The sequence below is a fragment of the Tympanuchus pallidicinctus genome, unplaced genomic scaffold (assembly GCF_026119805.1).
Source record: "Tympanuchus pallidicinctus isolate F22 unplaced genomic scaffold, pur_lepc_1.0 scaffold1, whole genome shotgun sequence".
NCBI lineage: Eukaryota > Metazoa > Chordata > Aves > Galliformes > Phasianidae > Tympanuchus > Tympanuchus pallidicinctus.
In genome coordinates, this window is record NW_026294618.1 from 91097112 (window position 1) to 91121058 (window position 23947).

The 23947-nt window shown below is 51.9% G+C and overlaps 1 protein-coding gene and 1 long non-coding RNA gene across 4 annotated transcripts; both read left to right on the forward strand.

Moving 5' to 3' along the window:
• Positions 1–10337: 10337 nt before the first annotated feature.
• On the forward strand, positions 10338–12825 carry LOC128084171 (uncharacterized). The gene is made up of 3 exons (XR_008208366.1): positions 10338–11219; positions 11362–11641; positions 11941–12825. It is a non-coding gene; the product is annotated as an uncharacterized LOC128084171 (long non-coding RNA).
• A 3468-nt stretch (positions 12826–16293) lies between these two features.
• Positions 16294–19901, forward strand: HLX (H2.0 like homeobox). Of its 3 annotated transcripts, none has more exons than XM_052686750.1 (4): positions 16295–17223; positions 17503–17682; positions 18081–18265; positions 19036–19901. In XM_052686750.1, the coding sequence occupies exons 1-4, from the start codon at positions 16653–16655 to the stop codon at positions 19354–19356; spliced, it is 1257 nt and encodes a 418-aa protein (XP_052542710.1). In that variant the 5' UTR covers positions 16295–16652; the 3' UTR covers positions 19357–19901. The 3 variants fall into 3 exon arrangements, with proteins under 3 accessions (XP_052542718.1, XP_052542710.1, XP_052542699.1); XM_052686739.1 differs by having other exon boundaries at positions 16297–17223; positions 19018–19901; XM_052686758.1 differs by lacking the exon at positions 17503–17682 and having other exon boundaries at positions 16294–17223; positions 19018–19901.
• Positions 19902–23947: the final 4046 nt, after the last annotated feature.

The window sequence follows — 23947 nt, forward strand, 5'->3', positions numbered from 1 at the left end:
GATTGCTCAGCTTTCACATAGCTACTGCGTTTCTGGGCTCACATGACTCATTTGTGAACCATTCCTGTCGTCCTAATGCCATAACATTGGAGAAATGATGATTGTTTCTTGGAGGATTCTTCTGTGGACGTAGTTGCCAAGACCAAAGCTGTAATGGTTTGTTATTATGACCTTTGTTATTCCATTAGGCTCAATAGCTTTAAAAAAAAAAATGATGTGTGCATACTTTAGGAAAGTTTTTACCCTTTACATTGACCTGACATCATAGTTTATACTCCAAAATGTATTAATGACAAAGTAGTGTTTTCATGTCAGGAGGACAAATTTTAACAACTATAATCTGCCCTTACTCATCATAAATATAAATGTATTGGTAAAACAGACCTTGTTAATGCAGCCAAGACAAATGCTGGACTATATTTCAAACCAATTGAAGCGCTAGTTCTATACACTGTGTGATTTTTATTTTTTTCTTCAGTGAGGCTTCAAATACATTATTGTCAAAACACTGTTAACATGCGTTTTCCAGAGGGTATTGCAGAGCAGTAATGACCCCTCAGATGCAAACAATCCCAGTCGTTTTTCTCTATTACTCAAAGATGTGTAAATGTCTTTGAGGATACAAGAGGGCAAAGGGAGCATTCAATTAATATTGTTTTGATGGGTTTTTAATACTTTAAAAAAAAAAAAAAAAATCAACGGTAAAAAAGCACTGTAAGAATGACAGTCCTTGCAAATTGCCTCGTACAGCAAACAGTTTAATTTGCAATAAATTCTGTGCATTGTAGTTAACTGAAGCAGTCCCTGCAGAGATGACATAAAGTAGGCTTGCAGTTTCTGATTGCTCTTCAAAGCTGATGTGTAGAAGTGCTCCTTTCTGCTTTTGCTCCTGTAAATTCATTAACCATGTGCCACAGGCAGGTTTGCCTTCTGCCTTGGCTTGCACCTTTCCTTGGATGCTTTCAGGAGTCTTTCGTGGGACTGGAAAGACAGCAGAACTCAGTCAAATCTGGCCATTCTTGTGTGGAGTTTGGGCAGAGTTTCTTCACTCTGCTTGCAGCAGATAGTGAGCTGACCAAAGAGATGCCCCAGAAGGACTCACTTCTGTTAAAAATTACTGAAGTAATGCCTCTGTCACTTAAAATGACCCCCCAGTAAGGCAGCTTTAGGAGTGTTTGTCCTGCCTGCAATATGAGCTGATAAAGAGGAACGGATATTTACTAAAACAAAGAGTGCTAAGTATGAAGGCTGCCCCAAAAGTAATGCCTTCTGTTTTACTATGCTAGCCCACGATGTCAGAGATGGATATTGGTGTTATAACAGAAGAGGCTGAACTTTCCCGCCTGTATTCCATTACATGTTGTTGCTGTGGAACAGATGTCAGCAGAAGGGCAGTGTGACACAATGGCGTCTGACTGGAAGGGAGTATGAAGCAAAGTGGTGGGATTAGATTCATCCATGTGGAAAAATTTCCTCCCACTGACACTCACTGTCACTTGCTGAATGTTAATGGCAACCAAAGAGTGGGTGTGAGCACACTGAGGAGACGGGTGGTGCCTTTTGACAGTGACAGCGGTCACCTGTGCTGAAGCAGACTTTACTAACAGGGATACAGGCCACTTCATCGCTGGTGAAAATGTGTAGCTAACAGTGGTGATTATGTTGAAAACCAGTGTTTTGTAGCTGAGAATTTGCTCTATTGAACAGTGTTAATGTGCTCTTTGTGTCTGTTGTAGTTTCCATGGAAATAAATAGGATGCATTACTTTGGGAGCAACCAACGTGTTTAAAGGCTCATCTCTCCAGTTTTAGGCCTAAATCCTCATGGAAAAGAGTCTGCTTCTTAGGAATCCTGGATGCAAAACTGCTTCTGCTTGGTGCTGTTTAACTGTGGAGTTAATCAAGTACAATTGCTTAAGGCCCTGGAGGGAAGGATGTAATAAATCTTGGAGTATTTGTTCTGGTTTATGGCTGAGAGAAGCTGCATAACATTAAATCAGATGTTGTAAACATTCACAATGGCACATTTTCCTTACTTAGGGCACTGTGGCATGAGTCTTGAGAAACTAGATAGGGTATGTCCTAAGGGCTGGACACGTTTCTTTTCATTTTTTTTTCATAATAGAAGGCACTGGTTTCTGAGGGGTGCGATGGGGCTGGCTGCAGTGAGCTGCTGGTGTGTGTCCTGCTCTGTCGGGTAGAGGGCAGTCAGACACAGGGGATGGCCTCAGCCTGCTCATGCTTCCAGGCCTGCCTCTAAGGAATCTTGCTCATCTGGGAGAAGGGGATGTGGAGTCTTGGTACCTGGGCACTGTGTGTCTCTGGAGCTAGAAGCATCTGTGGGCAGTTTGGAAGAGATGATTCCTAGGGCTGGGGTGGTTTTGCTGTGATTGTATGTGGAGCTTCTCTTTGGAGATGGAAGCAGAGAGATGCAACAGCCAGATGAAAAATCATCCTCCCTTAAAGATGAACTTCCCTGAGTTCCCACGCACTGCACGTGGCACCCTTGGGGACTTGGCTGCTGGCTCTGGGAGCGGTGCTGGGAGCCCAGCCATCTGCCCCAGCAAGGATGCGTTCCTGCCATCCCAGCTGTGTTCCTGCTCCAGGGGACTCTATTGTGGTACATCTAAGTTATTCAGTACCCTGTTCCCTCTGCAGTGGGTTCCTCTCACCCTTCTCCTTTGACTCTAAAACAAGGATTTGCAGTCATGAGGATCGCCTTGCTCATGCCACCTCTGGGATGCCTGCACCGCACAGGGCTCTGTCTGCTTCATCCACAGTCCTGGCTCGACTCATTTTATGTTATTTTTCTTTGCAACAAGGCCGCACCGTGAAGTATATTAATCTTTTATTATTAGAACAATTTCCTGGGGAGCTTTTCTTTTCTTTTTTTTTCTTTTTTTTTCATTTTTTTAAATTTTTCCTTCTTGAACATTTAGGTTTTTAAAAGAGGAACAAAATTAATAAATAGCCTAGGGAAAATGGGTTGGTGGGGCCGTTTGTATAGCACTGGAACAAAGGGGCATTGAAGAAAATTAAAGAGTAGCAAATTTGAAACAGGTTAGAGGAAGCACTTTTATACAATGTCTGCTTGGGCGGTGGAGCTTCCTGCTGCAGGAGATAGTAGAGCCTAGGAGTTGGGCAGGGTTTTAAAAAGATGGGCAGTTGGGTGGTCAGCTTACTAGCACCAAAAATAAGGTATATTATGTTAGCTAGGTAGCAATACAAACCTTCCAGGCAAAATCTGTACTGAGATGAGGGTTGGCCTCTTTTCCAGGTAACAGTGATAAGACTCAAGTTGCTCCAGGTTGGATATCAGAAAAAATCTCAGAAAGAGTGGTGAGGCAGTGGCACAGGCTGTCCTGGGAGGAGATGGAATCACCAGCCCTGGAGGGGTTCAGGAGCTGTGGCGATGTGGCACTGAGGGATGTGGTTAGTGGGCATGGTGGGGAGAGGCTGATGGTTGGACATGATGATCTCAGAGATCTTTTCCAACCTTAATGATTCTATGATACTATGATTCTGTAAGTCAGCATGTGGTTACTGTAGACCACGATCTGAAGTGGAATGGCTCTGTGGCTGTATTGAACTGCAGGAGCTGGTCCAAACATCCCCAACCTGTGAGGGGAGGTTGCCAGAAGCCTGTAGAAGGGCAGAGAGGATGATGCAAGGAGCCATTGGCAGCACCAAAGCTTGAGCCCAGGTGTCCCATGTGTCAGCCATGGGGACATCCCACTACCGGGCTCTGGCCTTCAAAGGGACCATTCATAGGACAAAGTGAGCAGGGCTTGGCTGCAGACACTGGTGAGAAATCATGATTGTGAGTGTCAAGAAATTTGGGTTTTATTCCTCTGCTTCAATGTTGTTATAAAAATAAATCTCTTTGGAGATATTCATAAAATTTAATGGACGTCTTGAATAGAGCTTTTTTTCCCCCTCTTACCAATCTAATAAAATGTATTGCTTTTTCTCCTAAGTATTTTTATATTAGCAGGCAGTGACTGCTGCTGGAGAACTGTCCCAGTGCCATAAAACGACTCCAGATGGAGACCCTCTCACCATCCACTGCCTTCAGGCCTGAGTAACACTGAAATGTAATGCTTGTCCTGATGATCACCAGCTTCATCCAGGATATGTGGAATGTGTTTGGCTCAGGGAACGGCAGTGCTCTCTCCTCTCAGCATCTGATTTATCATATGTCTGTACAACAATAGTTCTGGAATAATTTTTAGATTTACTTGAAGTAAAGTCAGAAAATTAAGATGAATGAAATGGAATCGATGCTCGGGGCTTGACAGAAATCGCTCCCCAAAGACCTGGTGCTAAAAGTCACACTGAATGCCTGGATGCAGTGCTCCTGGCAGATGCTTTTTCCAGCTGCTTGGGAAAGTCACCACCGCCCGCTCCCAACAGCTGATGTGGGGACGTGGCCAAAATCTTCTCCTCGCTGGAGACACAGCAGCAATGACACCACTTTATCCAGCACCAGGAAAGGCTTGGAATGTGGATCCAGTGCAGTGCTGGGATGATGGAAGCTGGCAAGGCCAATGGAAGCCCACCACCATTGTGACCAAATGCCGCCCAAAGGAATAAAAATATGGAACATGAGTGGTGCCTGCTGTGTAGGGAAGGGGAAAAAAAAAAAGCTGCACTTGGAGGTACATTTCTGCTCTGGTGAGGCAGTGAATAGACCCTGCATTGTGTTCCTTCTGTGATGGAGAAGGCAAAGGAGTGAGCCAACCTAGGGTTTATGACACAAAGTAGCTTTGTGCCATCCAAGATTTTTGCACTTGCAGGTGAAAGAAGCACCACTCCTGCTTGCCTAGCAGACAATTTTTTATCCAGTGCATTTTCTTCTGAGATGACTGGAATCTTACATTTTTATTCTTTTTTTCTATCTCCTGCTGGATTTTATGTGCCTTTTTAAGTGACCTACATTTAAACAATGCGTCCTGGCAGCCGTGCTAATTGTCATGCAGGCACATGGTATGGCTGTTGCTGTTGCACTCTTCATCTTTTGGTGATGTGTAGCTCAATGTTAAGCCTCCGGAAGCCAGCAGTGTGAGGGTCACACGAGCATCCCTCTCCTGCAGTGCCTGGCAGTGGCCTGGGCTGTGCACACACGTAGGGAGCTCACCGGGGAGGTTCCCAAGCATTACTTTCCTGGAAGCCATCTGTAAGCATGCGTTCTAAGCCAAGTGCTTGATTTTTCTCTGTCCTTGCAGCAGCACGCTGCGGCTCAGCTGTGCACCACGTTTTCCCCTTTCAGAAAGCTCAGAGCTTTCAGGGAGGTGACTTGCGCTGCATTGTTGGATACCAGCTCTGGCAGGCTTCCGTCTGCACTGCAAAGAGCCAGCAGGAAAGCAATTACAGGAGCAGATGTGACTTGTGATGTAAATGTTCTTTCTGGCTTCTTTTTCTTTTTTTTTTTTTCTTTCTTTCTTTTTTTTTTTTTTTTTTTAAGAAAGAAAATCAGGGTGATTCCAAAGCCACAATCAGCTGGTATGTGAGCTGTATGGGCTCCCAGTGGCAATTTCAAACCTTTCCTTGACAGAATCAGGTGTAAAGACAATTTGCAGCACCGTACAAATCACTTTTTCAAAGGAAATGAGCAAGTAAGGTAATATTTTTGTGGCAGCTTCAGTAATATAACCCTGGGTGATTTCCACTATTCCATTTGCTGCCTTACTAGTGTCTATCCTGAGCAAGGTAGGGGAGTGATATGGAGTGATAAATCAGTCAGTAGTTTGTATCTCACATTTCTCTTGCAGACAAATTAATTCCGCAGTTGAATTAAATCATTTAGGCCTTTGAATCACTTCATTTTCAGGACACTGAGTAATTTCTGCAGATGCAGTGATAACAAGATGTAGCTGTAGCCTTCCCAGGTGCACCTTTGCCTGGTGTTCTGTAAGGATGAGACCAGCAAGTTGCCATGTGTTTGGTCCTATGAGTTCTGTTTTGTTTCCAGTTCTCTCCCTCGTCCCACTGTGGGGAGGGATGAGCAAATGGCCATGTAGATTTTCTGCTCTTTGAAGAATGGTGGAGAGGTCAGTTCGCTTGCTTGGGGCAAGTAGAGTTGCATGTGTGGCACCTGTCCATATGAGGGCTGGATTTCTCTCACGAGCTGTTTATATGCCCTTAGTTCTGACTGCCCCAATCTGCACCCTGCCTCACCTCCTTTCCCCACCCAAAGACTTCTCCTCAACCCAGCCAGGTTTCCCAGCAGCTCGCCGCAGGCCTGCTTGCATACAATGGCTCCGGTGGGTTTTACTGCATTTTGCTTTTCCTCTCTGTGTGGCTCACAGCCAGTAGAGATATTCTATACAGAGATAATGGCTTTGGCTTTATCGTTCACCTCTTATGTGTCTAAAAGGAGTTAAGAACACTGGAAGCTTCCAAGAAAAATAAATGAACTGTTGTTGTTCAAGGGGCCCTCTTTAAGGCTGTTTCATTGATTTAAAATAATAATAATAATAATAAACAGAAGCAACAAGTTGATCCTGCACATCAACCATACCCTATTTATTTTTAAATATGTCTTTAAATTTGGAGGACTGGTCGTGAATAGAAGGATTATAGAGTGCCTGTCGAGATGGGTCTGAAGTGAGTTCTCATCAGGCTCATTCCTGGGGGTGTTGCTCTGGATCCTGACCTCAGGGGATTCCATCCTATGTCTATGAGCATGAAGGACATGCAAAGCAAAAACAAAAGCAGAATCTCAACCAATCTTTTTTTTATTCCCTTATTTCTAAGTATCTGTCATTCTGTCTGGTTCCTTTTTGTGCTGTTCATGTTGTGACTCTCAAAGAGGCTGATGCTTCAGAAAATTTGATGGCCTGTTGAGGGTCCCACTGAGATCCCTTTAAGATATACCCCACTGGATAATGTAGTTAGCAGTCAGTATCACCAATTTCTTTTGGAAACAAGGCCTTCATCTCAGCAACAAAACAGCTCTTTCCTTTAACCAGGCCCAACTGAGGGACAGTGACTAAAGCCATCTCTTTCTCACCCACGTATCTCATCCACATTGCTGCTGTGGAAACGTCTGATCTTGGGAACTGCTTGTAAATGTGCGAGGCTTTGCTCTCAACAGCACTGAATATGGACACCTTCCAGTTTTCCTGAAAAATGTGATGTTCTCAGGGTAAGTGCTTGTGGTGGATAAACGAGAGGAATCCTTGCTTGTGCCTGGAATGGATCAACACACCAGCAGTGAGGCTGAAGCTAAGCAATGAGCCTCTAAATTGTACCACGTCAGGGGAATCTGAGCCTTCATTTAGTCATCTAACCAAAGTCAGCATTACAGCTGATCCTAAGTCTTGTGAGTGTGATCTGGGAAGAAATGAGTGCTGCCTGGAAAGGCCAGAGGCTGTGTTTCTCCCTGTGCAAGTATCGTAGAATCATAGAACCGTAGAATGTTTTGTGTTGGAAGTGACCTTAAAGCCCACGCAGTCCCAACTCCCTGCCGTGGGCAAGGCTGCCCACCTGCTCAGGCTGCACAGGCCTGCATCCAATGTACATACATATATGTGTGTGCACCCAGCACACCCTCCCCACAGATGTGGGGGGCTCTGCCTGCTCCCCCCTTTGTACTGCAGCCTTTCTATGGGTAGTGCAGTGCAGACTGGGAGACTCTCTTAAATCTTAAAATAGTGGAAAACTGAATAAGGCTGTAACTGTCATCACCTATTTAGAGAAATTCCTGAAGTGTAGACACCCATTTTCCAGCCTTTGATGACTGGGGGAAAAATTATCTTGCCAGGTGGAGTGTGGTGTCTCGTTCTTCTCTTCAGCAAGTGCAGGGCTGAATTTAGCAGGTTTGGAAAGAGACAGAAGCAAAATGTCTCTTCCTCTCTTCCCTCTTCTCCTGGGCCAGCAGCGCGTGTCTCATTAGAGAACGCAGCTCTGAAGATGTGTTAATTTTGGAGAGGCTGTAATGAGTCAAGGGGCTGGGCTGGCTTCCCCTTCCCAGCCGTGAGCTGAGCTGGGCGCTCACTGCGTGACTCAGATTTCTTTTTAAGAACCAGAGCCCAATAGACTCTGTCTTCGCTGATACCACTGGGACCAGAAGGCCTTTTTTTTCCCACTAACTTTAAAAACATGCTGATACACTGCAATTTTTTTTTTTTCCCCTCAGCATTTTGTTGTTGTTATTATTAAAACAGTACCAAGTCCCACAGCACCAAAGGATGGGATCTCTCCTGCTCTTTTCTCCCTTCCTCACCAGCTAAGAAAAAAAACGCAGTGTAATTATGCATAAATCAAAGTGTTAAAGGATTGCTGGGGTGCCCCTCCCTGAGCAGCTGGTGGCTGGGCTGAGCTCAGGGCACTGGATGAGGCTGCACAATCAGCATCCCACTGTCATCACCAATGGATTGGGCGTGCTGGACCATCCCACGCTGCTCTTGGACTGATGTGTCTGACCGAGGCCACGTGTCTGCACATGTGAATCCAACCAAGCCCAAAGGAGCAGGTCTGAGTCCAACAGCACTGCCCCACTCCGTGGCATTGTTCACCCCAAATTCCTTCAATTGCTGTCCGCAGTTTCCAGTCTCTTAGTCAGCATTTGCTGCAGTGCCTTCAGTCTGATGAGACCTGGGTTTTCCCACACTCCCCCGTAAATGGAAACACATTGTTCATCTTCATTTTATTTATTTATTTGGTGCAGAAAAACAAGATACTGCTCTGACTTTGAAGTGCTGTCTCTACAATGGTTTGTTCCTCTTTGGAGCAATGGGTTTTCCTAAAAGCCTCTCTCAGCAAGATCCTTATCAAGCTCGCCTTAGCGGGAGACAATGAACATTTCACAGCATGAAAAGGAAAAAAATAAAAAAAGGCTGTGGGGAAGGCAAATGCTTTATGTGAGGAGATAGGCAGGGTGCAGATGAGCTCCCCCAGCCTTGTAAACACAGATTATTTTCTGTCCCACCTCCGGTTCAGAATGTTTCCCGTGTTGAGTCAGCTCCGGAGCCTGTTGCGGGGTGGGTGCTGTTGGAGCAGCATGGAGAAGAAGGACCTGACAACCATCTGAACCCAGAGAGCTCACCCTGACGTGGCCCGAGAGGGTGCCTGTGGGGCCAGTAGTGAGCACGGGGCAGTGAGCGTAGGATCTGGGGGACACACGTGGTTCTGCGGGCAGCTGCTGGAGGTGGAACATTCTTCAGGCAGGGCAGGTAGCAGATTTGTGCGAAGGAAGCTTGTGGGCCGGTGTCTGTCATATTTCCAATTATTGGGCAGATGTTTGAAGCCAAGGCTCTGCAGTCAGTCAGTGTTTGTGGGTTAAAATAGAAACAAACAATGGGATAATGTAAACAGAGAGTGCTCCGGCTCAGAGCCTGGTGATAGCGCCTGCACTGTGGAGAAGATCCTTGCCCGAAAGCTTTGAAGAGCGCTGGCTGTATTTATTTTCCTAAAGATGGGTGTCTGTTCTATTTGCTCAGCTTCTTATGGGCTTGAATAGACAAGGGTCCAGTAAAGGTGGGTCTGGCTCTGAGCTCCAAAGGAGCCTGGAAGGAAAATGTGTTTTGGATCCTGACCTCATCCAAAAAATGTACCGCATTTCACTACCCCTAGATAGCTCACACTTTGGAAATGCCAAGAAACCGGAAACTTTCGCTCCAAAGTCAACTCTGCTTTCATTAATAATTATTTTAAGATGGCATTCGTAGAACAAAACAGTACTATATGGAGCAGTAGTAGGCCTGGGGGAGCTCAGGGGCGAGAATTTGCTCCACCAGCTCCGCTCTCAGGCTGACGCCCAAGAAGTACCTCCCCAGGTGCAGGGGGGAGCGGAGGGAGGAAGGCCGCCCCCTTGGCGGAGCAGAGACCCGGCACCATCTCCAGATTCCTTTGGGTGGTGGTTATGTGTGCTTGGGCCCATTTTACAGATGGGAAGGCCGAGCTGCGGGGGACGAAGACGCATGTCGTACTGACAAATATGGGTCTTGACCTTTTTCTTTGGGATGCCTTGGCTTATTTTCCTGTCACGACGATGCCGCCTGTGCCCTTCCACAAGTCGTGGGTCATTATAAATATCATTAGATTTATCACCTCTGTACGTAACGTGCCAATGCTGGCAGAGACTTTTGAAAATACAGCGGCAACGAGAAGCGTATGTTCTGAGAGCCGCCTTAGTGGGATTTTTTTTCTGCCAAGGACAATAATTTTTTTTTTCCTTTTTTTTTTCCTTTTTTTTTTTTTTTTTTTTTTCAAAATAAACATCACGCTGGAATGTGCTGCAGCAAATGGCTTGGGCTCTATTATATTTCATGCAGCTTTCTAAACAATTTTTAACCCTGCTGGCACGGTGTCAAACAGAAGGCAACCAACAATAGCAAAATCCCATTAAAGCTGAGAAGGTTCCTTCCTGAGGTGAACATGGCCAGAAATAGTAATCTTGGCTCTCTTTTCAATTTGGCATTGGGGACCAATAATGCATGTTCTACTAATGGAAATTATCTAATTTCATCCAAGTGCAGCTCCAGAGAGAGCTGGGCTGACGCACAAACAGTCAATATAACAACATTCTTCTTGAAGAGCTGAACAATAGGGCTTTGGTGGGACTGTGATTAACAACGTCAGACCAAGAACAAACAGAAGGTGTAAAAATAGGCATCTGAGGAGCTGACACAACGGACTATTTTTCATCTGTAAGGCCAGAGGAGAATGGCTTGTTAAATTGTGTGCTCGGAGCACTTCATCAGATGCCGTGTGGAAGAACCAAAAAAAATCCCATTTCCCATCTGGGTCTGAGTGTATGAAGGAACTGCACATGCCTTATTAATATAAATCATGCTAGGAGCGTAATTCCCATTAGCATCGAAAAGCCATTTTTCAATGAAAGACTCTTGCACCAGGAACACCTAAGGGGAAATAACAATGTTTGCTTCACTTGAAGAGAACAGTAAAATACAGCATGGGGACTGAGGAAGCAGAGAGCTGTTCCTTCTCTCCAACACTACAGGTTTGGGGTTTTGACACAACTATCGGAGCCACTGCCTTTCCCACCCCTCCCAGAAGCTGTATCCACATGTGGTGCAGAGAAGAGTTGGGCATTCAGATGTGCCAGACCAAGGAGTGGGACCACGGGCATGTGCTGGCTCCTGGTCCACATGTTGTCCCATGGGCATGTGTTCCTTTTCACTCAGTCCCAGCTCTCAAGGAAAGGGAGCTCTGGCCTTGAAACTTTAGACAACATTTCCATCTCTGGTTAAGCAGGTATGTTCATTTTTAATTTTTATGAAATCTCAGGCAGCTGCTTACTCTACATTATTTTTAGAGTGAGAAGGCAGCTCCACGTTTGCATAAATTAGACCAGGTCCCTCAGTGCCGCATCTCCATGGTTCTTGAACCCCTCCAGGGATGGTGACTTCACCACCTCTCTGGGCAGCCTGTGCCACTGCCTCACCGCTCTTCCTGAGAAGAAATTTCTGCTGATATCCAACCAAAAATGATGGAACCCATGGAAATGGCTAAGAATGGAGGGGAAGCTGGTGAGCTGGGTAATGTCCAGCATCCGATGAGTGCGCAAAGCACAGAGAGGTGATCCAAGAGAAGGAAACCCAGGATACCTTCAGTGCACGGAAGGGAAAAGCCCTGTAGCTGAACCCAGCCCAGCAGCTGACCCTGAGGTTTGACGGGTTTGCAGATTTTATTTTTTTTGCACTAGAGGGTGCTGCTCTGTTAGCATTCGGGAACGCTTGCAGCACGGTATTGCTTTCACCACTGTGTGGGGGTGGGCTGAGGGGATGCATGTTGGTGCTCACAGCAGCACTCAGACAGGCATGGGGTGAAGGAGGGCTGCTGGGCTGGGAAAGAACTTCTCTGCATGGAAAAGTTCTGTACATCTAAGATCAAGGGTAAAAACATGTGGTTTAGTAACGGTGACAAATGAGAGGGAAAACTGGACGCCTTTTCTTTTTTCCTCTCTGTTTCACAGTTCCAGGATGAATGAGTGCCTTGGGGAGCTCAGAAATGAGACAACACAGTGAGAAGAGGACAGTGAGTGCAGACACTGTCAGTACCAAACCTTTGGAATTAACTGCTGCAGGATGGATAGCCAGCAACTCTTGCTGATGTGCTCTAGCAGAAGTAAAATCAAAGTGCCCTTTTATAATTGTTTAGATACAAAGTGAAGGGCATCCAGCTCCCTGACACTAGGATGCAGAATGGTGTGTGAGAGGGACTGTGGGAAATGACCTCCCCATGCATGGCCGTGCCCACTGACTGTGTTTCCATCACACAAGGCACAGAGCAAGTGGACAGTGCCTAGGGAGAGGGCACATACCCTTTGGGCAAATGGTATCCCATTAGGGTTCTTTAAGAGCTGCAATGGCACCGTTCTGCAGAGGTGTGCTCCTAACAAGGAAGGCAGTGTTCTAAAGCCCACCAGTGTTTAAGTCCACTGAGAGCATGGAAGGAGGGCTGGAAGAAAACCAATAATTACTCTCAGATAAAATTAGTTTTACCAAGTGATTTTCTTCTAGAATCTTGGGTTTGTGTATGGGCTGCCTGTGCTGTAGATACACCTGCATTCTGATAGCTCTATTTCCAGTGCTCCTGCATTTCTGACTGCTGTTGGCAAGAAGCTGTAGATTGTTTCTTACTCAGAGTTTTCTTACACGCACCTTAGTGTTTCCTCCTTCAATTCTGGATGTCCTCTAAGCATTGCACCTTTAAGGTACTGCTACTGCAGGGGCCATGGCAAAAGGCACTACTGCACAATCCAGATGAGTATGGGGAATTGAGGTGGAGTTACTCCAACGAAAATTGGAAAATGCTCTGCTCTAGGAATGGCAATTGCCCTGTTAATGCAAGCTGGGTGTGTGCAGGAGCACAGCACAGCGGGGCAGCACTGCTGCCTCGTCACTTCTCATCAGCTGCCGCAGCTAATTGCAAGGGCTCTCTGCAGACCTCTCAGCTTGTGTGGCCTGGAAAATCCCAGGGACAATCTTCAGGCAGTGCACAGGTGGGGTAACCCGTGGAGCCTGCGATGCCAAAGCAGAGAGTTTGGGGAATGGTGGCAGAGAAGTTTTTTTCTTCCAGGTGGAGTTAATCCTCTGCATGCTGGCACCCCTGGGGGAGGGAGCGGGCAGGCAGGGTTGGAGAAAATTTGGGAGACTGCTGTTTCAACTTTGAGCAGCTTGAACAGAAACCTTACAGCACCACGGGATCACTGCTCTAAATGTCTGAAAATGGGCTTCCCAAAGGCCGGCACGCCAAAGGACTGCCTGACCCAACTGCAAGGAAACCCTGAGGAAGGGACCATCTTGACCTGGCTGTCCTGCAGCACAGAGTTTCCTTTCCCAGGGTTGTGGGGATGCTAATTATTACCCTGATGTTTTTAAAAACAGGATTGATGTAGCTGCAGGTTTTCATGAAAAATAAAGAGAAAGAAAGGAATGAAGAATGAAAGAGAAGATAGGAAAAAAAAAAAAAAAAAGGAAGGAAGAAAAGAAAGAAAAAGAAATGAAGAAATAAAGGAAAAAAGGAAAGAAGGGAAGGGGAGAGAAGGGGAGAGAAGGGGAGGAAAGAGAAGGAAAGGTTAGGGAAAGGAAGGAAGAAAAGGAAGAAAAAAGAAATGAAGAAAGAAAGAGAGAGAGAAAGAAAGGAAGGAAGGATGAAAGAAAGAGAAAGAGACGAAAAAAGAAAGAAAAAAATGAAAAAAAAAGAACATAAGAAAGAAAGAAGGAAGGAAGGGAGGAAGGAGAAAGAAAGGAAGGAAGAAAATATGAAAGGAAAAAAACAAAGAAAGAAAGAAAATAAGAAATGAAAGAAGGAAGAAAGGAAGTTGGAAAGAAAGTAGGGAAGAAAGAAAGAAGGAAAAAGAAAGAAAAAAAAAAAGAAAGACGGAGAGAGAAAGAAAGGAAAGAAAGAAGGGAAAAAGGAAGGAAGAAGGGAAAAAAGGAAGGAGTGCGAAGGGCCGTGGCACAGCGGTTTCGTCGCGGAGAGGCGCGGAGCAGCGCGCAGCCCCAGCGCTGTGCCCTCGGCAGGTGGCGGCAGAGCGCGGCCGTGGCCGGGGGGGGACCGGGGGTGCTCGGGCTGCGCTGCACCAGGGGGATCCGAAGGGCCGTGCGAAGCGACTGAAAAATGAAGTCCTCTAGAGAAAGCGGGAATTTTGATGTATAGCATCTACGCGTTTCTATCCGTAGGTATAGACAGAACAGCAACAACAAAGACGTATTTAAGCCTAAAAAAGAGAAAGAGAGCTGGGGTGGGATGCCGGGCGGCGGAGGGAAGGCCCGGCACCGGGCAGCTGGGGGGGTGCGGGGGGCTCGGCCCACGGCGGGATGCTCCGAGCGGGGAGCGGAGACGAGGAGCAGAGGCGGAGGCGCGGGGTGCGTCCGGCTGCGGGCGTGCGGAGCTCGCGAGGTTCTTCTCCACCTCCTCCTCGATCGGCATCGGGGGGAAAAATAATAAAAATAAAATAAAAACAATAATAAAAGTCCTTCGGGACTTCATTCCGCTTAAAAAAAAAAAGCGCATCATCTTCAGTCCATTCGCCTCCTTCTCGAGTCCCTCGGAAAGGGAGATTAAAGGGGAAAGTCGCAGCTGTATATTTGTGTTTTCATTGCTAGAAGGGAATTGATTTCCTCGCGTTTATTTTTGTAGTTGCAATACACAAGGGCGGATTTGCGTCACCCAAGCAACTTGCTGGTCGAGATAAAGTTGCACAAATATTGAAAAGGGAAGTGCTCGCGCTCATTATGAAGTTTTTCTCCGGAAGAAATAAGGATTTCTGCTGTATCCTAAAATACTGAAGCCGCTTCTATTTTAGGACAAATCTCGCAGGCACATCCGCTCATTTAGTCCGAGTTGGAACCTCTCGAAAAAACAGGAGATGACCCAGGCTGCAGCCGAGCCCCGCGCTTCCTGCAGCCTTCGGGCACCGCTGAGCACCGCTGCGCACCGGCTGCGCGGCAGAGCAAAGCTGCATGCCCCAGGTGTAGCGGGCACCGCTCCGGGTTCGGGGAATAAAAGGGGGAAAGCAACCGAACAAAAGCAGCGATCCACCTTTGCTGCCGATACATACGCGGTCTCGGTGTCGGTGCAGCGATGACCGAATTTCCCCCCGCGAGAGGACGGGGCGGGGGTGGCGGCGTTCGTTGCTGCCGTGAGCAGCGGTGGGGGGCACAGCCCGGCCGGGGCGCAGGACCCAAGAGTGGGCGCACACTCGTTTGGGACGGAGCGAGAGCTGCAGAGCAGCAACGGGGCCGGCAGCGCGGGGGGATGCGGGGAAGGGGAATACGGGAGAAGCTCAGAGCCGAGCCGGTCTCGCTTTCCCCTCGCTTTCGGACACGGCTCGGCAGTGCTTATTATCGTTTCCATTTTAACGTTGTGCTGGTAAAACACAACGCAAACCAAAGCCGTGCCCGCTCCGGGAGCGCGCTCGGCCTCGAGCACAAAGCGCGGCCGCCCCATACCTGCGGCGGGGGACCGCTTCACCATCAGGCCCTGGGAAGGCGCCGAATTTTGAATGCTATTTTCAAAACTAATAACAATTTTTGGAAACAAAACCAAAGCAAATTCGCAACCGCACGACTCCAGACCTGCTCACAGCATCTCCATTTGTGGAAACGACAATAAAAAATGTTCTTTATAAGTATCCCATTTGTATTTTCATCGGTATTTGTGTTTAAATTTGTGTATCTATTTCTATTTTTAAATGCATTGTTATTGTTGTCATTTCTATTTCATTCCCGTTTCTATTTCTATTTTTATTTCTATTGTCTTCCCAGCACCAGCTCGGGATAGACGTGGGCGCTGTGTGTCAGCACAACCCACGCTCTGATGGGTTTGTCTCCCAAACATTCCAGAGACCAAAGTATGCGGCAATATTCTAAAAGAACAAAATTGGCAATTTGGATGCCAAATCTTCCAAAATTACGAATCGGGCTTGAGTGGAAACGGCGCCGAGCAACGGGCGGAGTGCCCCCCTGAAGTTCTACACACGGAGATGCCACGAAGGCGCGCAGCCCCGGCCTCCCGCAGACGCACGCTGCGCACATGGCTGTGGGCAACGAGGCGCGGAGCGGCCCGGCCTCGTGTGTCATTCTGAGGCTGCGGCTGTCACCGGTCACGACCGTCCCGCCCGGGTTACTGCGGGTGAGGGCGCGGGGCACACCTTGAGGGCCCCAGCACGGCCCAGCACAGCTCAGCACGGCCCAGCGAGGCCCATCCCGGCCCGGCAACGCGGGGCGTGTCGGCGGGCGGTGCGTTCCGGCCCCGCGGAGCTCGGATTGGGCGCGGGCGGGCGGGGGGCGGCGGGAGCGAGGGCTGCGGCGGGGCCGGGAGCCGCTGCCAGAGAAAGTTTGGGGAGGGAGGGGTGCATTTTTTCCCCGGCGCGAAGAAGGGGGTTTGTTTTGTTTTCTTTGCGCCGCTGCTCTCCCGCGCTGGCCGCTCGCTCTCTGCCTCTCGCCGCGAGTTTTGGGGACTTCTTCCTTTTTTTTTTTTTTTTTTCCCCTTTCCCCCCCCCTTTAATTTTTTTTTTTTTCCTATTTTACTTTATTTTTCCCTGCCTCTTCGGCAAGCGCTTTCCCGCAGCCACCCCCGCCATCCTTCCCCATGCCCGAGGGCCGGCGGGCAGCCCCGCGCCGCGCTCCCGGCAGCTGAGCCGCTCCCCGGGCGCGCAGCCCGGCCGCCGCCGGCAGGATGTACACGGCCGGCCTGGCTCCCTTCTACGCCTCCAACTTCAGCCTCTGGTCAGCGGCGTATTGCTCGGCGGCGGGGCCGGCGGCCGGCGGCTGCTTCCCTCTGGAGGCGGCCAAGAAACCGTCCTTCTGCATCGCCGACATCCTGCACGCCGGCGGAGAGGCGGCGGCCGGACCCGCCGATGCAGCGCCCGGGCTGCCAGCGGCCGCCGCAGCCGCGCTCGGCTCCATCCTCCCCGGCGGTCCCTTCCACGCCGCCGCCTCCCCGCTGCGGCCGACGCCCGTCGTGGCCCCCGACGCCCCCTCCGGGGCCGCCGCCGCGTTCCCTCCTCGCCTCTCGCCGCTCTCCGCCGCCTTCCACCCTCCGCACCACCATCGCGCCCCGCAGCACCGCAACCCCGCGGCGGCGGCGGCGGCACCGGGCGGAGGAGGGGGAACCCCTGCGCGGGGACCCGGGGGCCACACGGGCGGCACGGCGCCGGCGCCCGCCAGCAAGGACCTGAAATTCGGCATCGACCGCATTTTGTCGGCGGAGTTTGACCCCAAAGTGAAGGAAGGCAACACATTGAGAGGTAGAGAAATCGCCGCGTCCGCTTTGCGTGCTCGGCGCTGGGTTGTTTTCCCCGTCCCCGCGGCTTTACACCGAGAAAAGCGGGGAACGAGGGCTCTCCCGCACCCCGCGAGGCGGCACCCCCTTGGAAATAGCGATAGCCTCCATGTAGCGAAGCCGAGGCGGGCAGGGCCACGGCCTCTCCCCGAAGCCCGAAGGAGGGAGCGCACGGCAGGGCTCCGTTCGCTCCGTCGGGGCCCGACCGCGCCGTAACCGCGCTCTCCTTGTTCTGTGCTCACAGATCTCACCTCGCTATTAAGTACCAGCCGCCAGGCCGGGGTTCACCTCCCCGCCTTGCAGCCGTCCGCCGGCCAGTTCTTCGCGTCTCTAGAGCCCATTAACGAGGCCTCTGCCCTTCTGGGGCCCCTAAACACGGCCCCAAGGAGCTCAGTTCAGCACCAGTTTCAGGACACTTTTCCAGGTACATCTCGCTCCCCCCGTGGCACCGGGCCCGCAGGGACTCGCGTTTGTAAACGCTGGAGATGGTTACTATTTTTTTTTTTTTAATAATGATATGATGATGATTTGGTTTTTTTCTTCGCGAGGCTCGGGTTTGGGACGCCCCAAGGGGGGAGGACGAGCGCTTCAGGACCCGATCCAACTTCGCCCCGTCCCATAGCGAGAGCCTGGAGAGATGGGGTGGGGGGGAGCGGGCAGCGATCGGGGCAGCCCCCCCGACGGCAGCGGGAAACCCCCGACGGCAGCCAGGGCCGCTCTGCGCCGGGCTAAGGGCTGTGGGCTGCGGGCTGTGGGCTGCGGGCTCCGTCCCTGCGTTAACCCTAAGGGGGCCGCCCCGTGTCCGTCCGTCTGTCCCCACAGGGCCGTACGCGGTGCTGACCAAGGACACGCTGCCTCAGACCTACAAGAGAAAGCGCTCGTGGTCCAGGGCCGTTTTTTCCAACCTGCAGAGGAAAGGGTTGGAGAAGCGCTTCGAAATCCAGAAGTACGTCACCAAGCCGGACCGCAAGCAGCTGGCCGCGATGCTGGGGCTCACGGACGCCCAGGTATGGGGTGAGGGCTCCCTGCTGCGCTTGGGGGGGTGGATATCGAGGGCGGGGAGGGAACCGGAGAGCGTTTTCCATTTGCTTCTCCTTTGCGGCCCCGCACGTTTTGCCGAGCCGAGCACCGGGGAGGCACTTAGCTCAGAGGAAGAGTAGCATCTTTAATGTCCCTTCCCTGTTTTTTCTTTTTTATTTCCCCTCTAAATCTCTTCCTTTCCGCGTTGTAAAATCCCTGAGCGAAGGGAAGTGAAAGCTCTGCCTCAAACGGAGCCATTAAGTGCCGCTCAGCGATGATTCCGCTGCTGAGGGCCCGCGGAGTTGTATAACTCTGCGGTTTGTTGAGCAAGGGCCTGAGTTTCCAGGAAGAAGGAGGAGAAGGAGAGGAAAAGAACAAAAACAAAAACCCAAAACACCAATAACAAAAACCCACAACAAAACACAAAGCAAACAAACAAACGAAACAAAAGGAAAACTCTGGAAAAATAAATAGCAATCCAAACCCGGGAGTGGTTATTAAAACACGCAAACAGTAATGAAAAAGAAAGCCATAAATAATAAGAAAATCACCTTCGTGGTGTAAAGGTGGGGGCAGAAGAGGATGAGATGGGGATGGGGATGAGGATGAGGATGAAGATAAGGAAGATGAGGGCGGCCCGCCATGCCTCCCCCTTTTGCCCCACTCCCGCGGCGCTGCGCGGTTTTTGCGCGGGTGTTGCGCGGTCCCATGAACCCGTCTGAGGGCGGCGCGGCCGCAGGTGAAGGTGTGGTTCCAGAACCGCCGGATGAAGTGGCGGCACTCCAAGGAGGCCCAGGCCCAGAAGGACAAGGAGCCGCCGCCCGAGCCCGAGCCCGCGGCCCCCAGGGCCGGCCCGCCGCCCGCCGCCCCGGGGGAGCCCGAACGCAGCCCCAGTCGCTCCGACGGCGACGGCGACAGCGACAGCAGCGACCCCGACTCGCTCGACATGGCCCCCAGCGACACGGAAAGGACTGAGGGCGCCGAGCAGAGCCAGCCCCAAGCCGGGAGCTGCAGGCCTTCCGCCAGCCCCGGCCTCCCCTCCCCGCCTCCCGCCGCAGCCAGCCCCGAGGGGCTATAGACGAGGCGGCCCCGAAGCCGCCGGAGCTCCGCGCCGACTGAACGCCTCCTCCCCGCCGCGGGCCGGCAGCGCGGCTCGGGCGGGACCCCGCGCACGGCACGGCACGGCTCGGCCCGGAGGGGAGCGGCCGCGGGGCGGGAGCTGCGGCTCCAGGCTGAGGGAGCGCTGCCCCGGACGGAGAGAGAGCGGCCCGGCCGCGGGACAGAGAGCGGGACTTCTCGTTGTTGTTTTTTTTTTTTTGTTTGTTTTTTGTTTTTGTTTTTTTTTGTTTTTGTTTTTTTCCTGAGGTTTGTTTTTTTTATTATTATTATTTTTTAATTTTATTCTCCCGCCCTTCCTTCTCTGGGAAAATCCGAGCGAGGGACTGCGCTCCGAAATAACTCCCCCACCCCCGAACAATTTACAATGTGAAGTATTTTTGCCGACATCCTCTTGGGTTGCGACGTGTTGCTTCGAATAATCCGACCGAGAAATACTGCACTGACAAAATATAGAAATCTATCTATCTATCTCCTGTAAATAAAAATGTTTGCTATGGTTTGTAACCACGTCCGTCTGTTGGCCAGGCTGAGGCCGCGGGGCTGCCCATCGCCTGCTCCTCGCCTCCAACTCCCCATCTTCGCCTTTTTAAGTTTTTTTTCCCCTTCCCCCGCGAGCGGAGGTGATGACAACAACCGGATTTCATTACGCAAAATTGCGCTTGGGCGAGAAAGTCGCCAATTCTGTTTGCGGCTCCGACGGCGCGCACCTACGGACGTGGGTATTTTGGGGAGGCTTTGGGTATTGGTGCAGGATCGTCCCTACAGACGAACCGCATCTGGGGGTGGGAGGGAGCTGTCTCAGACGGGGGGGGTTGAGGTGGTAGCAGCCTGTGACGTCACGCTGTCCCGGCGTGGCTCGGGGAGCGCGGCATGACGTCACGGACGCAGAGTGCACAGAGGAGACAATGCTACTTTCGAGTGTCCGTCGGCAAAAATCATTTTGGGGAAAATTGAGCCAGGGTAAAGAGCGAGCCGGAAGGTCTGCTGTAGGCCGGGAGGGGACGAGAGAGGCGGAAAACAAGGTGCAAACGAGTGCGCAGATTCACGGCGCACAGAGCGATTTTCAACGGTGCCGCTGCGCCCGTGGATGCGCGTAGCGCCTGCTGTGCCATTTCCATTGGATCTCTGTGCGTCAGGGAAGGAGTTGTGAGTAGGGCGTCCCCGATGGCTTTGCGAGGGGAGAGATGTTCGTCGGGGACAGCTGCTCTTCGCCTCCGTCCTCAGGAAAAGGGCCCCGTGCGATGCCCACATCCAAACAGAAGGGCCAAAAATCTCCCCGCATCACTCCAGTTTTGGGGCCCGCGCACCTCGGGCTGCCGCCGAGAGAATAACGGTGTTCCTCTTCAGAGGAGAAAGGAAGAAATTAAAACATTACAGTCAGCGTGCCCCGGCTGTGCGCGCCCTCGGGCAGGTAGACAAAGCCACGTACGTGGCGCTGGGGAAAGTGACGTGGCTGTGCCCGTCCCAAGTGGGAAAGGAGTCCAGTTGCTGGGATAACGGTGCGGGGAGCGTCGGGAGTGCGGCAGCCCGTGAGCCGTCCGTAACGCGATGCTGCACCCATCCGGAGAAGGGTGCCAGCAAGTCCGGGGGGGTCCCTTTTTGTTTGCTTTATTTCTCGCAGCTTTGCCAACACGAGCGGATTCGGGCTGTCGTGGTCGCCTCTGAAGGCGGAGCGCAGAGCATCGCCCCGTGGATTCCTGTTCTCCAACTGCCCCAACATTCGATGTTGGTTTCCCCTCAACATCCCTCCACGACCCACCCCAAATTCGGACCATACAATGGTTAGGGCCGGGGTCGGCCGGGAGGGCTCAGTAAGGTCGGGATAGTCTATGATTCTATGACAGATTCTGTGATTTCGGGCCGTAAGGCAGCAGGGATGGCTGAGCGGAGGGAACCGAAGAACGACGGGACCGGGGGCGGCTCTGAGCCACCGGACCCAGGGGCGCAGCTCCCGATGCACGGCCGCATTCGACATTCCGAGTCCCTTCGACTGCGGCTCGAGAACAGCATCGCAATGAGCCCTCATTCCCCCCCTATTACGATGCGCAACGAGATCCTGTTCTTCTCTCCCGATTTCTTTCCTGAAACCTCTCTCAGCTCCGAAAAGGCTTCCAGGAATACTCGGAAATGAGAATGGTCACGTTAACGGGAGAAAAAAAAAAAAAAAGAAAAAAAAAAAAAGGAGAGAGAGAGAGAGGCAATATTTAAAATAATTTAATGGAAGGGCGAGAGGGGTCCGCGCCCGCGGCCCCGGGCCCAGCCGCAGCGAACCCCGCGTTCTCCTCCCGCCGCGCTCTTTAGGAAAATATTTGCGTATTATTTTAACGTCAGTCTTCGGCTGATGTCTTAAAAAATAATTGTTTTCAGGCCCCGCTCCTCTCGGCATCGCCGCTTCGCGCTCACACGCGGCGCTTTGCTGCAGCCCGCGCCTCTTCGGGACTGCCTGGCGTCGGCGAGACAAACTGCGAGCCCCAAATGTCAGCTCCTGCCGCAGCCCCGCTGCAAAACCGCCCCCTCCTCACGGCTGCGGGGCGCTCATCGGGAATAATGGCTGTTTACACAAAACCTTTATTCACTTTCTTAAATAAACAGCAGCGAACTCAAATAAAGCGAACCCTCGGCTATAACTCAGGCGCTGCGCTGGCTGTGCGCATTCCCGGCTGCGGACCCAGAGAGCCTCCGAGGGGAGAAATCTGAGGGCTCCTGTCACAGCCCAACTCCACCGGCTCGACATCCGCGCGGACCTCGGCCCGAGTTTTCCTTTTCCTCTTCCCTTCTCTTATTTTATCTTCCCCTTCTCCCAGAAGAAGCGGAGATATTCCCCCCCCCCCCCCCCCCCCCGCTTCACTCCAGTCCCTTTGCAGAGGTGGGAGCCCCAAGCTCTGCTCCGCACAGAGACGGCGGTGGGGGTCCCCCTGAGTCCCCCGTGCGCTGCCCTCCTATCCGCTACTCCTTCTCCCTCGGCCCAGGCCCTGATGAGCTCCATTAAGAGCGTTATTGATGTGGAGGTTCGCTGTGAGGTCCCGGCTGGAGGGGAGCGCAGCTCTGCTCGGCAGATACGGCCGCTCTGATCCGCGCCACCTGGCTGAAACCAGAGAGCCGCCACTTCATTAATGGGTTTAGCCTTTGCTAATTGGTGTCTTTAGGAGCCTTGCCAAAATCTGCTCCGCGATCTTTTTGTTTTTCCTTCTGCCGGTGACATTCGTTGGCGGCGATTAGAGCCGGTACCGCTCCCGCAGCCGAGCTACGAGCCCCGACGGGGCGGGCTGGGCTCCGGCCCCGGCGTTCTCCCGGCAGCCGGACCCCAAACGCGGAACGAACCGGCAACCGGGCTGGCGAACCCCTTCCGCCCACCGGCGGAGCAGGTGGCGGGGCCGGGCGTGGGCCGAGAGAGGGGTGCCGGGTCCCGGCGGAGCCTCCGCGGCGAGGCCAGCCTGACCAGTGCCCGGAGCCGTGCCCGGAGCCGCGCCGCTCCGCAACCACCGCAGCCTGGAGCCGCCGGCGCCGCGGCCAGGAGCCCCCGTTCGCTGCCCGCCCTCGGGGTCACCTTCGTCCCTGGCCCTGCGGCCCTGCCCGGGTTTTCCGGGATTCAAAGGTCCGCAGTTAATGAAATCCGCTCGCCGCAAATCACAGAGCGCTGCCGTACGCTATAATCAAATTTCTGCTTGCCTTAAAAAACCCGGGCCACCCTCCTCCACCCCCAGCCTTCGGGCAAACCCCAAATCAATGGTTTCAGCCATCGCCGCTCCCGCTCCCAGGGCCATCGCTCCCTGCCCGCGCTGCCCGTAGCGGCTCTCGCCTGCCGGAACCGCAAGGCTGCCCCGGAATGGGACAGACACCGCGGGGGGAAGTTACCGGGGTGGGGATGGGGGTGATTGGGGTGCTAGGTTAGGAGTGATGGGGATGGCGGGCTGATAGAGGGGATGGTGGAGGAGCTGATGGGGCTGATGGGATGCGAGTGGTGGGATGGGGGTGAAAGTGATGGGATGGGGATGGGGGTGACAGAATGAGGATCGTGCAGGGACGGTATGGGAGTGAGTCTGGGGATGGTGGGATGGGGATGATGGTTTGGGGGTGGTGGGATGGGAGTGGTGGAGAATGTGTTGGTGGTGATGGGATGAGGATAAGTGGGATGGGGGTCATGAGGTGGACGTGATGGGATGCTAGATGGAATGATGGGATGGGGGTGGTGGGGCCGATGGGATGAGAGTGGTGGAATGGGGGTGGAAGTTATGGGATGGGAAGAGGTGAGGGGATGGGGATGATGGAGTTGAGGTGATGGTTTGGGGATGAAGGGATGGAGATGGTGGAGAGTGTAATAGGGGAGATGGGTTGAGAGTGGTGGGATGGGGGCGGTGGGATGGAGGTCATAAGGTGAAGATGATGGGATGGAATGGTGGAGGAGGTGATGGGATGGGAGTGATAAGATGGGAATGGGAAGCAGGGGTGACTCGTCTCCCCCCACCCTGGCCGCAGCAGATACGTTTATTTGTGTGTACACCCTTTGCCATAAATCCCTCCATCTATAATCATTATCCACACGGAAACTT

What these genes read in the sequence shown, in the direction of transcription:
- HLX (XM_052686739.1), top strand. Translation starts at nt 16,653, where the DNA reads ATGTACACGGCCGGCCTGGCTCCCTTCTACGCCTCCAACTTCAGCCTC. An exon ending in GTTTCAGGACACTTTTCCAG is followed by an intron (nt 17,683 to 18,080) that starts GTACATCTCGCT and finishes CTGTCCCCACAG; the next exon opens with GGCCGTACGCGGTGCTGACC. An exon ending in TGGGGCTCACGGACGCCCAG is followed by an intron (nt 18,266 to 19,017) that starts GTATGGGGTGAG and finishes GCGCGGCCGCAG; the next exon opens with GTGAAGGTGTGGTTCCAGAA.